This window comes from Taudactylus pleione, unplaced genomic scaffold, assembly GCF_031769625.1.
Source record: "Taudactylus pleione unplaced genomic scaffold, aTauple2 ptg000444l, whole genome shotgun sequence".
NCBI classification, from domain to species: domain Eukaryota; kingdom Metazoa; phylum Chordata; class Amphibia; order Anura; family Myobatrachidae; genus Taudactylus; species Taudactylus pleione.
Window position 1 is genome coordinate 197,926 of NW_028284846.1, and position 14,827 is coordinate 212,752.

The 14,827-nt window shown below is 45.1% G+C and overlaps 1 protein-coding gene across 1 annotated transcript in view; it reads right to left on the reverse strand.

The window, feature by feature from the left end:
- CAMSAP2 (calmodulin regulated spectrin associated protein family member 2) overlaps positions 1-14,827 on the reverse strand; it is a 136,976-nt gene that overhangs the window by 20,203 nt on the left and 101,946 nt on the right. Inside the window, exon 11 of the mRNA XM_088447898.1 lies at positions 11,192-13,349. Coding sequence (XP_088304024.1) covers positions 11,192-13,349 — 2,158 coding nt within the window. The remainder of the gene's footprint in view (positions 1-11,191; positions 13,350-14,827) is intronic.

The window sequence follows — 14,827 nt, forward strand, 5'->3', positions numbered from 1 at the left end:
AGCTTCAGCTACCGGGATGTCCCAGGCCTCCTCCACTTATAACCAGCCCCCGGCCAAAGGTAGAATCAGTTTTGTGAACAAGCCCAAGGTAGGAGCAGGAAAGAGGAGAAGGAAGAACAGTACACACAAGAAACACTGTCACAGAAGATGAGGGAATCAGTGACCAAGAGGAAAATACCCTATGAAGCCAGGTGAGTCAGAGTGGGCGCCCTGTGGATCCTATGGACCTCAAAGAAAAAGTTAACAGAGGTAAGTCTACCATAACTCGTATTTTCTTCTTCAGGGTCCATAGAGATCCACAGGAATAACCATAGGGATGTCCTAAAGCAGTTTTCCCTAAGGGTGGGGACGCTCCTGAGCAGAAAGGAGAATCCGGCGCCCAAAGGAAGCATCCTGAGAGACAAAAGTGTCAAAGGCATAGAACCTGAGGAAGGTGTGGACGAAACACCATGTGGCTATCCTGCACAATTGTTCAGCAGCAGCGCCAGGGCAAACCGCCCAAGAAGATCCCACAAACCGAGTAGAATGTGCTGGAACAGGAAGATCAGCTTGCGTGTAAGCCTGAGAGATTGTCATGCGGAGCCATTGAGCCAGAGCTGGCCAGTCCAGTTTGTGAAAGCCATACAAAACAAAGAGAATCCGATTTCCGAAAGGAGTTGGTACGATCCACGTAGACCCAAAGAGTACAAACTACATCCAGGGAGGCTTCACCTGCACAGAGGTATGAGGACTGGAAGGGCAGAACCACAATCTTTTCATTCAAATGGAACCGGGATACCACTTTAGGGAGTTAACCAGCCCGGGTACGGAGGACAGCTCTGTCCGGATGAAAGATCAAGAAGGGGGAGTGCTGCCAAATCAGAGGCAGGCAGAGGAGATAGAGAGGAGAAAGAGTCTTCGCAGTCAGCCACTTGAGGTCTACAGAGTCCAGAGGTTCAAACGGAGAAGTCTGTGGAGCCCAGAGAACCAAGGACAAATCCCACGAGGCCAACGGAGGGACAAAGGGAGGTTGAAGGTGGAGAACACCCTGAAAGAACATTTTTAACATCAGACAGGTGAGCCATCCTTGGCTGGAACCAGACTGACAGTGCAGAAACCTGAACTCTAAGGGAGGCCAGGCAGAGGTCTAACCCAGTCTGGAAAAAGGCAAGCACCCGAGAAACCTCAAAAAAACGTAGGGTCATAATCTCTGGGGGAGCACCATTGAAAGCAAGAGTGCCAAACTCTGTAATAGATGCGGGTTGAGGAAGGCTTACACGCCCTGAGCATCGTCTGGACCACAGAGCGAGATAAACTCTTGGCCTTTAAGAGGGATGACTCAAGAGCCACGCCATCAAAGACAGACGAGTTAGGTCCGGGTAGATCCGGCTGTAGAGGAAGTGGAAAAGGAGTGTATATGGAGAGTCGTCATAGGTCGGTGAACCAATGGCGCCCTCTTGCTTGAATTTTCGAAGAACCCTCGGGAGAATGGAGATCGGAGGAAAGAGGTATGCGAGACTGAAGTCCCATTTCACTGCCAGAGAGTCCACGAAGGCTGCTGAGGGGTCTCTGGTCTTGGACCCGTACCTGGGGACCTATGTCTGGTAGACCCCATTTGTCCACCAGGAGATGAAAGACAACTGGGTGGAGAGCCTACTCTCCGGCGTGTACATCCTGATGGCTTAGGAAGCCTGCCCAATTGAGGACTCCGGGGATGAACACTGCCGAGATTGGCGGTTGTGTTCAGCCCACTCTTCCCACTCATGGCTGCCCGACTTCGCGTTCCTCCCTGGTGGTTGAGATAGGCTACCGCAGTCGCGTTGTTGTACTGGATTTGGACCGGCCTGCCCCGAAGGAAATCTTGCGCCAGAGTGAGTGCTCTGTACACTACTCGAAGCTCCAGAATGTTTATGGGCTGGTGACTTTCCTGGGTTGTCCACCAACTCTGAAAGGCATGATGACCGGTTACCGCGCCCAATCTGCAAAGGCTGGCATCTGCAGTGATCAGCTCCAAATTTGGAATCCAGAAGGGGTGACCCCTGTACAGATGGGATGTCTGCAGCCACCATGAGAGGGAAAGTCGGACCTTTGGAGGGAGGAGGATACGTCTGGAACCAGATCAGATGATATTGCCCGTTCCACCGGGAGAGAATCAGTTGTTGAAGGGGCCTGGAGTGGAACTGGGTGTAATCCACGGATCCAAGAACCTGCATTGCTGAGTGAATGGATACCCTTCGATTGCGGAGCAAGTTGTGCACGCGCAAATGCAGTGCCGAAATTTTGTTCGCTGGCAGAGAGATCCTTTGTATTCGAGAATCCAGGAATGCACCCAGATGTACCATCCGCTGTGTGGGATAGAGGGAGGACTTTCTCTAATTGATGAGCCAGTCAGGTACTTGCAGGCAGGCAATGGTCAGCTGGAGATGATGTTGTAAAACAGCTGGTGAATGTGCCAACATTAAGAGGTCATCTAGGTATAGTAGGATCCTGACTCCCTGGCGACTGAGGTGGGCCGCCATACCTACCATTATTTTGGTAAAAACCCGAAGGGCTGTTGACAGACCAAAGGGCAGCACCCGAAACTGGTAATGTTGTTGTAGGACATCCTCAATGTCCAGAGAAGAGTTTCCATGCGGAACTTGGGCACTCTGATAAATTTGTTGAGGCATTTGAGATTCAGAATAGGCCGATGTGACCCGTTGGGCTTCTGTACCAAATAGAGAGTGGAATAAAAAAAACAGTTCTTCGATGAGCCGAAGGAACTGATATTATCACACCTGAAGTCAGCAGGGAGTGAATAGCTTCTTGGAGGGCCAGGGCCTTGAAGGGGTCTGTACAAAAAAATTGCTGGGGAGGAAGCCTCAGGAAGGTGAGGGCGTACCCCTGAGAGACCACTTCTTGGACCAAGAGTCGGCAAATAGAAAAAGTCGTTCTCCCACCCTGGGATCCCACAGGAGGAGCTCCGCCCCTTCAGGAGAGTTTGTCATCAGACTTGGAAGCTGGACGTCTGGCCGACCAAGGCTGCTTGGATCGCGGCTTGGTGGTCTTGTGAGAACTAGGCTGCCTGGGAGCGAAAGGAATGAAAGAAGGACAGCCTAGGCTTAGGGACAGCTGCTGATGGCAGAAAGGCAGATTTTGAGGCTGCCACGGTAGCTACGATTTTGTCCAACTCTGCGCTGAACAGCTCGTCTCCAGAGATGTGTAAGGATTTGAGGGCCTTCTTTGATTCTATGGTCGCTTTCCAGGATTGTAGCCAAAGGACTCGTCAGCCGACTACCGACATCGCAGATGCTTTAGAGGCAAGGAGTCCAGTATCCAATGCAGCTTCTTCCAAATACAAGGTCGCTTCTCGGATATGGGAGATGTAAGCCAGTTGCTCCCTGGTAGCGTCTGATGGCAAGCTGTCTTCCAGCGCCTCCATCCATCCTTCGATAGCCTTTGCTACCCAGGCCCTGGCCATAACCGGCTGAGTAATAGCGTCACAAAGCCAGGACTTCCCACTTAGTACACTCACCAGGAGGGATAGGGTAAAAAGATGCTAGTCTTTTTGGGACCTGGAACAGTTTGCCAGGAGTACCCCAAGCTTCCCCCATGAGCTCAGTGAGCTGGTCTGATTGAGGGAATTCAGCCTTAACCACTTTTTAACGTTTTAACAATGGGGTTTTAGGCTGATGGGCCAGTTCATCATCCTCTATGTTCAGGATCGATTTAACCACCATCCCATCTCTAAAGAAGGGACATCCTCCTCGCCCGAGGGAGACCTGGCGGGGCGGGGGAGTTGGGAGAACCTTGTGCATCATCTGCCTCCTCAGATGATGCGTCAGAATCCGAAAGCTGGGTGGACTGAGGATGATACAGTCCTGCTATATGTTTTGGCGGCTGTCCACCTGTAACATTTGCTGATAGGCGGCAGACGTTTGAGCCATATTCTGAACTGAGTGGGCAAAAACATCCACCCAAAGAAGATGCATAGCGGCGACAGACATAGCAAGCTGTAACCGCTGTGGGTACCCCATTGTGGGAAGCAGCGTGGGGACTGATAAGCAGTCCACTAACTGAGTCATAACCTGAGTTAAGGAGGACACCCAAGGTGGCGCCTGAACAGGGGCTGGTAAGGTAGGCTGGTTAGGCGGTATGTAACAATTAGAACACAGACCATCCTGCACAAAATCCTCAGGGCACAAACCTGCTACACAGGATTTGCAAGTAACCAGCACAGGGGCTACAGTCTCATTACCCTTGCCTTCAGAAAACATAGTAATAACCAGCAAGCAGCACACAATCAGCGTAAAGCTAGTAATGCAATGTGACACCCTTCACAAATACAGGTAGATGTGAAGTAATAATGAACCCCTATACACCTGGCAGTTCAGGGTTTAAGAAAGAACAGCTGGGATAGATTTAACTGACAGTCAGAAAATTTAAGACAGTATATCACTACAGCAGAGCTAGCACAAGTCACATACAATGCATATAAATAAATATACTTGCAATAGGCACTGAATCAACTACTCAAGCCTTAATAGACTGGCAGGATTGAGCGCTGAATAACCTGGCCCCAAGGAGAGGTATACAGGGAGAGTGAACCCGATTTTCCCGAGACCTGACGTATCAACCATGCCCTGAGAAATGGCTGCTGAGCCTCTCACAGTGGGAGGAGGGTGAGGAGGAGGAGCAGCTCAGAGGCGGGAAACCTCTTGTGAGGGATCGCGCTCTGGGCTGGGGGAGGAGCTACCTGGGAAGGGCTTACCTACCCACTACTGCACCAACTGGCGGGTGCCGCTGGCCTCTATAAATGTCCCCGATGCCAGGCTTAACTGCCCTGGTGGTCTAGTGGGGGTGTGGATTAACCAGATGCCCTACTACAGTGTCCTCCGGCTGTGCTCCACAACCGGAGCTAAGAACTGCCAAATACGCGATTCCGCTTACCTGTCTTTCCTGTTTGTCCGGCTGCAGCCTTGGGTTTTCCAGTGGAGCGACAAGCTAAGCCCCACTGGCGCCCGCCGTAATCACCAGACTGCTCACCGATGTTGCGGCACCTGAGGGGGTAGTTGGAGCAGCAGCACAGGCGCCATTAGTAAAGCCCAGTGCTGCTTGCTTGGGAGAAAGAAAAAAAAAAGAAGAGATAATAAAAATAACGCTTGGGGCTGCATAATGCAGCCACGCTGTCTAACGGTGCAACCGGATCCTGCCTGGACCAAACTCAAACTGATCTGCCTTTGGCTGGGGGCGGGGTATAAGTGAAGGAGGCCCAGGACATCCTGGGAGCTGAAGCTTTGACTGTTTGGTGCCAGGTTAGCTCCAACCACCTACACCCCATGGTTATCCATGTGGATTCCTATGGACCCTGAAGAAGAAAACAGCAATTTGACTTTTTTTTTTTTTAAACAGTTTAAATTATGAACGAGCAATTACGTCAAACATAGTATGACTTGTGGCATGATTACAACACACATACTTGCAAAAACTTCAACTTGACCACTTCAGATTAAAACTTTATAGTATACCATTCCTGTATTGTCAATTAATTCAGGCATCTACAGCTGATGGTATTAAACAAACATCACCTACACTTGTTTTGATTTTCAATTCTATTAAAATTTACTTTAAAATTAACTGTTTCTTAATATGTTCTTTTTAGAACCTTTACGAGAACTTTTCCATTTTAAAAAAAGACTTACACCCTTATTATACAATAGTATTTTGGACCCATCATTTGCCGGGTCGCAAGCCTGCAAAATAAATTGCATCTGTTGTGTGAAGTGAGCAACAGTTTCAGTGTTCATTCTAGCACCCTGCACCAGTGATAATCCGTGCACTTCCTCTTTCCTGCCTGTTGTGTAGAACTCTGCTCTGGTGCTTCTAGCAGACTCAGTTGATGCAACAAACTGCTGAGATACAGACCAGAGTGCGATATAAGCCATAGAGCAGAAAGCGAAACCCCAGGCAAGAACACGTGTTATGACAGGTGTAGGGTGCTAGAATGAACACTAGATGCATATGAATAGTACTGCATTGCAATGAATGTATCAAGTTCATGATGACAGTCTTGATCTGTCCATTGGGGACAGGAGAATGCAGGCCCTTATAGTGGGCAGCAGGGATTAGGTTAATGATGCAATTCGGATTCACCTTATGACTTTGCGACCCAGTGTTGCGATGTAACGAAGCATTGTGTTGCCGCACACACTACATGATCCACCGTACAAAGGTGCACTGTAAATATTTCAGTTTAATGATCCTTTACCTGCTTGCTCTGTTTCAGAGCTCAGTGACAAGCTCTAGAGGCTCGGACAGATGGGCGCTTTCACGTGTGTCCTTAGTGATTGCAGGGAGTCCAAAAAATTAAAGCGGACTGACGCTATATGATTACTGAAGATTATTTTTATGATTTTGTGTATAATAAATATCTAATATCTGGGATTATTTGTACTATATGCAGTATTTTATAGAGGTATTTAGAAACGGTGAACTGGCGGTGGTTGATCCTTAGACGGCTGCTTTTTCCTCATCTCTTCACACCAGTCTGACTTTATACACTCAATAAAGTCACCGTTTATTATTAATATGTATTTATTGGTGTAGAATAGTTTGAGCACCCAATTTGTTTTACCACTTTGAATTTGAAGAGGAATAAAAATACAGAATAGTGACGACTTATTAATCAATAAATAACAAATGAAAGGGCAAATCAGTCTACTGATAAGTTGAGCATTGGATGCTGGCAGTCGGGATCCTGATGTCAGAATCCCAACGCCGAAATCCCAACTGGGTTAATATACCGACACATGTTGGTCGGTATGCTAACCCTCCCCCTCTCCCTACCCGACCCTCCCCCCTAGTGCCTGAACCTAACCTCCCTGCACCCAAAACCTAACCCTTCCCCCAACCCCACTACTTACTCTTGGTATCCTGGCAGTCAGGATGCCGGCACCGGGATTCTGACCGCCATCGGTAATGTAAGCGTCGGATGCCGACCATATCCCCTATTGATCTCAGACCCATTCCGATCCACTGCCTCATTTATGCTTTTGGGCCAAAGGGTTCTCAATCCAGAAGGCCTCCCTACTGCATAGTTTATGATCATTTTCATGTCATATGGACATTCCTTAGATGCAGTAAAAACACCCAGGAAAGAGGATTGAAGAATGGGTTACAGTTGAGGGAAGTGAGAGGGAAGACTGAATTATGGAGGAGGGGGAAGAAAACCTGTCTGACATAAATGGGAGGTCACAAATATATTTAATTATTAGAGATGGATGGAAGTGTGGACCATTTACACAAGGAGTTTTTATGTGATCTTATGTCTTTTATATTGAATCACAATTATTTAACATTTTTAGACCAATTTTATAAACAAATCTGTGGTACAGCGATGCTCCCAGTTTCGCTGATCTGTTTATGGGATGCTGGGAAAAAAATTACGTTTACAACAATAATTCCTATAAAGCAAACATCATTTTTTATAAAAGGTACATAGATGACATTTTAATTATTTGGCAAGGGCAAGAAGAAGTTTTTAATCAGTTTTTATCTCTGGTTTCAAATAATAACAGGAATTTAAAATTCACCTCTAATTTTAACAAAAAATCTGTTGAATTTTTAGACTTGGTTTTAACGGGAGATGAAGGTTAAATCTCCACAAAGAATTTTATTAAACATGTCGATGCCAATAGTTATTTGCACTTTAAAAGTTGTCATCTAAGTAGATGGAAAGAGAACATCCCTTATTCCCAATTTTACAGAATAAAACGTAGTGACCAAAAAATATGCAATGAACAACTGGAACAATATGCAGACAGAATATCCGGAAGAGATCCTGGAGAAAGCCTTGAACAAAACCAAAGCTCTGGATAGAAACAATTTGTTGAAGTACAAAGACAAGAATTCCAAGACAGATTTGGTTCCGTTTGTCACTACGTTTAATGGCCATGAGAATAAAATTAAAAAATCCTTAAACAAAAATTGTAATATTCTCCTTATGGATCCTGTTTTGAAGGATATACTTCCACCCAAACGACAGATTGTTTTTAGGAAGACAAGAAACTTAAAAGACATCCTAGCACCTAGCGTTTTGCGAAAATACGCTAAGCAATTGGTGAGTGGCATCCTAAGCTGCAAGTGCGGACGGTGCAACATATGCAAATACTTACATCCCACACATAAAACTTTTACGAATTCAGCAGGCTCTAAAGAATTCACCATAAAAGCTTTATAAATTGCAATTCCACATCAGTTATCTACTTGTTGGAGTGTACTTGCGTAATAAAAGTATGTTGGAAAAACGAAAAGAGCATTAAAAATAAGTGTTTGAGAGCATATCAGAAACATTAATAAAAAACTAGAAGGCCATGCGGTGTCTACTCTAAACACTTCTCTGAGAAACATAATTCCAATCCGGAAGACCTTAATTTTAAAGCTATTGAACACGTTATGTTGAGTGAAAGAGGGGGTGATTTAGGAAACCTCCTGTCTAAACTTGAAATGTACTAGATTTTTACTCTCGATACAATGGTCCCCAAAAGGATTTAACGATTATTATGAGATCGCACCATTCCTCTAGAAGGAGACAAGAGTTGAATAGAATCGGTCTTTTCTACTACTATAACATCATTTCCCATTTTTTGATGGGTGCCCATGTGGGGTAATTTGAATTGTGCCTGGATAGTACTTGGGAGGGAGACCCCCAAAGAATACCACGTGTGGTAGATTTGCCTTTTCCTCCAATGACTAGCCACCACTTAGATTTGATAGTAGATGGTGAAGAGCCTTGGGAATACCTACTACCATACCAGTGTGCGTGTGCCCAAACTATTCTGATCTTGGAAGCTATACACAACTGGGCCTGGTTAGTACTAGGATGGGAAACCTCCTAAGAATACCGGGTGTTGTAGTTAATCAGAGTCCAGGCTTCTTTTACACCAGCCCTTGAAGGCTTCACCTGAAGATTGAAATTCAGTCTCATGTGGAAATGGAAAAGATGAGAAAAGAAAAAGGACTATATGCAATAATCATTCAGAAACCTCTACTCTTGGAAATGAACATTTTTGTATTAATTATTCAGTACAACTTGGAATTTAAACCCCATTGGAATCTAAACACCATCAGTCTCTGATTTTAATTTAAAGACCTATGAATAGAATTATATGTACTTTGAACTTAATTATTATTAGTCCCTCATCCCTCTCCAACTAAAAGAAGAAGGGACAGAACTGATAACTTTCCCAATTGGAACTGCACTATACCCATTATTTTTATGGAACCTTATTTATTAGCTATACTCAGTGACATCTACTATTATTTTTTTCAACAATATTCCCTTCATACTTGCATACATAATTCACCTTTATATGGCTTATACATAAAGTATCTAATTACACCATATGGTGATTTGTAACAAGGATTAGTGATATTACTTATTGGTGGACAGCTTTATGCTTAAAGGTCCATATCCTTATAATTTATGATTGATTTTATCTATTTCTAGATATGGCCCATCATTATTAAAATGTATCAAAATCAATGCACAATAATGACCGGTAACTGAGGGCGGAAGTTAACCAGACTTTCCATAAGTGCTGGCGGAAGTGTATGGATTGCATAAAATAGATGGAAGCCGGAGGAAGTATGGAGTGCCACACGTGACCAAGTGACGTAGACGCATGACGGAAGCACGTTAGCGGGAGGTCGGCGGTGCCATGGTGTTCCGGAGCAACGCACGTGACCGGACGTGACGGAGGAACGGCGAAAGGCAGGACGAATATGCTAGCCTGTCCTGGAGCGGGACATGTGACCGGACGTGTTGTAATAGTCCTGGCGGAAGTATACACATGTAAGGGCGGTAGCATGTGATTACTTCAGACCAGATGGTCTAAACTAACTAAAAATTTTTATGGACATTGCTTATGGTGAACGTTTAGGTACTAGGCGCTTTCTATAAGGATATGCGCCATATTGGAATTTTTGAAATGTGATCCGGATACACAATTGAACTGTGACCCGGAAGTTCTTGGTCCCTAATGGAAGGTGGAAAAGAGGTATAAATAGGTGATCACCATTCCCTAACCTTCATCCCCAGGAAGAAGTCAACGGACGAAACGCGTTGGGAATTATTGCTTGCCCATGAGATTTACATCCAGACTCTCTTGCATTTATTCAGATAAGCTAAATTCTCTTATTCACTTCTGATAAACGAACCATTTTTTATTGCTTATATATTTGTATTATTGCTAACTGGCGGTAATTCTCTTTTAGGAACCACAGTGTCTATTTTTATCTCATTTAAACTTTATTAAATTGGTATTTTAAATGGTTTTAGCAATCTTTTGTCACTTCATTGGTCTATGCTGCTAAAGTTATTTTATTTTATTGCACTAAGCACTTTATTATATGTTCTAATATACAATTGTTTAGCTGATCATTAAGCACATTTGCACATAGCACTTTTATTTATTATCACTATGTATCAATAGCAGGTGTTCGCCCATAGTCAATAAACCCCCCTTTTCATAATATTATATATATATATATATATATATATATATATATATATATATATATATATACATACATACACACACACACATATATATACACATATATATACATATACACTCACACTGTGGGGGAAATGCAATTAAGTGCTGGGTTTACCCAGCAGCTATTTGAATGCACTGCCTGATTCAATTAGCTGCAGGAAACCCTAGCGCTAGGCCCCATAGGGACACTTTTTCCCAACACCCTCAGGAGCTGCAAGGACAAATCAACGTTAAAATGCAGACTCTGCATTTTAACACACGGAGAAACCCATAGATTCCATGACTTTGCGCGGAATCTATGGGTTAGCGCATGTTAACCCATAGCTTACTACACGGGGAGAATGCAAATTAATTAAATAGCTCCGGAAGTGAAACCCGGTGCTATTCCGACCGCGTCAAACCCTGCGCCTAATTGAATCCTGCCCCACCCTCATATGTGTGAACATGTAACGACGAAGTAAAATATGTTTATTTGTTGTCACGTGAGATTTATGAAATTTTAGGACTTTTTGAGGAGCAGATTGTTAATTATTCCCTAACACAATTTTGAAAGAGGATGTACTTTTTTTTCCCACATTATTTATTTTCGCTCGCACACACATACATACATACACACACACACACCTACACACACTAAAATAGTGAACAGTATAAGCAATATTCAAATAACTAACCTTGAAAAAAAAGCCACAGCAAACTTTCTGGTCATCACTGATCTGCTCTTTTTCGGTTTCCATTTCATTTGCCTCAGAAGCTTCATTTGGGGGCTGTAATTTTGAGAGGGGGACTTCAATAAGACTTCCATTTTTAGAGGCCAATAAGCTCCTGTGACTGAATGTCTCATCATTTGGTGTAACACACACGGTTTCCACAATAGGCTGGGACAGCACTTCAGACACGTTCGATTCAAATGGTTTTTTATCCACTTGAACAACCTTCTCTGGGATCTTATCATACTCCAAACCTTTATCATGCTCTCTGTTTCCTGTAAGCTCACCAGTGGAAGAGTCACCTATCAGAGGCACTTCCTTAGCCTCCTCACCTTGATTTACAGGTTTCCGATCATCTCCAAAGTAAACAAAGGATCTTGTCTGGGTCTGACTTGGTGAGAACCTCCTAAGACGAGGAAGGCTATCTACAGATTGCGGAGGAGTCAATGTTCGGTTTAAAGGAGTTATTTTAAGCTCATTAGGGCGAGGTATCTTCTGGGGTTTTACAGGGAAGGATACTGCCTTTTTAATAGAAGATTGGGGGGACCTGTGAGCTTGGCGAGGAGATTCCAGGGTAAAGCAAGGAGTTGGAGACCATGTTACAGTTGGCTTTGTTGCCGGCTTTGACTCCCGCTGTGGTTGCTTCTGTGGAGAGGGCTGAGGTGGAGAGATAACCCAGGCTTGTTTCTCTCTCATCTGCATTAACATGTCCTGCTGTAAAGCCAGCCTCTGCATTTCCTGCTGGAGAAAATTAAGAGATGAATTTAGCTTTTCAATGGACTTCGTATACTCCCCAACATCTACTTCAGTCATGTTTTCTTCGCTTGGACCTGTTAGACTCCAAGATTTGTCAGCCTCTACAGGTGTTGTAGGAGATTTCAACCATTTAACTTTTTTAGTTGGATTAGTCCCATCTGAAGCCCGAGCTTCCTTTTCTATAAATACTTCTTGGGGGAACTTCTCAGTTTCCAAACACGCTGCTTCTTCTTGCAGGGGTGAGATGCCATCTCCCTTCTTTTTTACTACAGTGAGAAATGCAGTTCTTCCCATTTTCTGCCTCTGACGAGTAAATGCTGCTTCTACTTTCTTTTTCTGCGCCTCAATTGCTCTTCTCTTTTCTTCTAATTTCATTCTCAGTTGCACCACCTCAGATGCCAGAAGCTGCGTGGTGTCCCTGACTTGTGGAAAAGTGCTTTCCTCTAGGACCTGCCCCAATGCGACCACTTGAGGAATATTTAGTTCTGAACCTTCAGGAGTTGTTTTCTGTGAACTGCTTCCACTGCTCCTGCCATCTCCATGATTAAGCTTTCTGAACTTCTGCTCCGCAAAGCTTGTCATTTTGATACCAGAACTGGAAGAGGCTGTACTGCCTCCTTGTGATTTGCCACTCATAGAACTAGGACAAGGGCTGATAGGTTCCCTAGCATTACTTATATGAATTCCATAGTCTTGTTGCAGCTTCAGATGGTCATCTAAATCAGAGTCTAAACTAACTGTGTAGTCTTTCAAAGAAGAATCTTCATCCATGGTCTCTGGGATATCGTCTGATTGAATATGAATTCCAGTGTCAACCTCTGTGTTGTCAGTGACAGGACTCTGTGCTCCTTTTTTCTCACTAAAGTACAAATTAGGCTCTGTAAGAACTAGAGGAGACAATGGCAAACCCAAATTCATATCATTGTTATGAAGAAAAAATCCATTGTTCACTTGATCACCAGTAATAGGTGTCTTTTCTGGGCTGTGAATGATTTGAAGGGCTTCTTCAATGCTTGGAGCTTCTATCTGAGTATCCAGTTCATCGACACTTATATTATTCTCAAGTGGGCCATTGGGCCGTTTGTTTTGGTCGCCTTCATCTGAGTCCCATTGGTTGCAGGTAGGTGACATATTATCATGGTTCTGTGCCACCTGGCTCCATTCTTCATTAATACTATTGGACTGTCCTTGGCCATTGATGGGTTGGAATGAAAGATTTTTACGAATGTGTTTGGGAACACGAGTCAGGTTAATAGGAAAGCCTTCGTTACTAACTGATCTCCGGATTGGTCTGCTTGGGGTTGTCACTCTAATGCCATCTTCTTTATCAAAGGAGATGTCAAACGATACACCATGCATTGAAGATCTAAGATAGAAGGGGGAAAAAAGGAGTGTGATTGACAGGAACAAACATGGAAAAAGTGATTTAGTCGGCAGCCCTCAATCAATATTTTCTAATAAAATTTGACATCAATGGTCAGTTTAGTAGATATAAGTGAAGGGTTGCAGTTTGCTTGGTACAGACTAGCGGATTCACACATGCTCATTAATATATATGCTCTGTTTTGTCATTTCAGCTATTCATCTCATATCAGCAGAACTTAATCTTTATCTAAAAGTTGCATGCTGTGCCTCTGCTATTTGTGATGAAGGGGGAGGGTGTTACTATGCATTATTTTCTTAACAGAAAAAGCAGAAAAGGAGACTTATGTTCTTACCTGTAAGTCTCTTTCTTCGACTCCATAAGGGGGCACAGGGATGACAATTGGTATAGCCTGGAGAGAAAAGGCTGGACACCAAACAGTTAACGAAATTTACCCACAAGGACACAGGGCCTCATTCAGAGGCGGTCGGAGGATGCAAGCGGTCGCTCAGAAACTGGGCGGCCGTTTGCATCCTGACAGCCCGCCTCTGTTGCGGTCGTTAGGCTCTAACGACCGCTCCGGTGATGGTCGCGATGGTCAGAGACCATCTTGACCATCGGGGCTTACGACGAGACCCTAGGGTAGGGTCTCCCTTGTCGTAAGCCCCGGACATCACTAGTGAGGTTAGTGGGGCCGCCCCCAAACGGTAGGCGTTCCCATGGGAATGCCTCCGTTTGGGCTGCCACCCCCCCGGCCCGCCTTCCAAACGGGGGGAGCTGTCAATCAACATCGCCAGCTCGCCCCCTTTGGATTGAGACCCGCTACGGCCGACGCTGTCGGTCGTAGCGGGTCTCACGCATGCGCACGACGGCGCCGTCGTGCGCATGCTCTGTGGGGGGCCATCGACCCGGTCCGAGCGCATCGGCGCTAACGACCGGGTCTGAATGACCCCCACAGTCCTCTCCTTTATACCCCACCCCCAGCCACTGGGACATCAGTTTAGTTTGCACGACCATGGCAAGAGCGAGACCAGCATAACCATCCATGCCACGGAAAGTACAACCGGACCAGTCACCAAGTAAACAACCCCCTGGCAGACAGGTGCGCCAGGGTGGGCGCCCTGTGCCCCCTATGGAGTCGAAGAAAGAGACTTAACAGGTAAGTGTCCTTCTCTTCTTCCTCTACTAGGGGGCACAGGGATGACAATGGGAGGTCCTAAAGCTGTCCCCTATGGGCAGGGACGCTCCTGAGCTGCAGTGAGCACAGAACACCTGAAGGCGGCATCCGAGAATGCAAAAGTATCAAAAGCATAATACCTGACAAAGGCATAAGCAGATGACCATGTGGCAACCTTACAGAGCAGTTCCGCAGAAGCCCCACAGCAGGATGCCCATGAAGTCCCCACTGACCGGGTGGAATGGGCAGTCACCACGGCAGGGGTGGGAAGGTTCGCCAAGGAGTAAACCAGGCAAATGGTAAA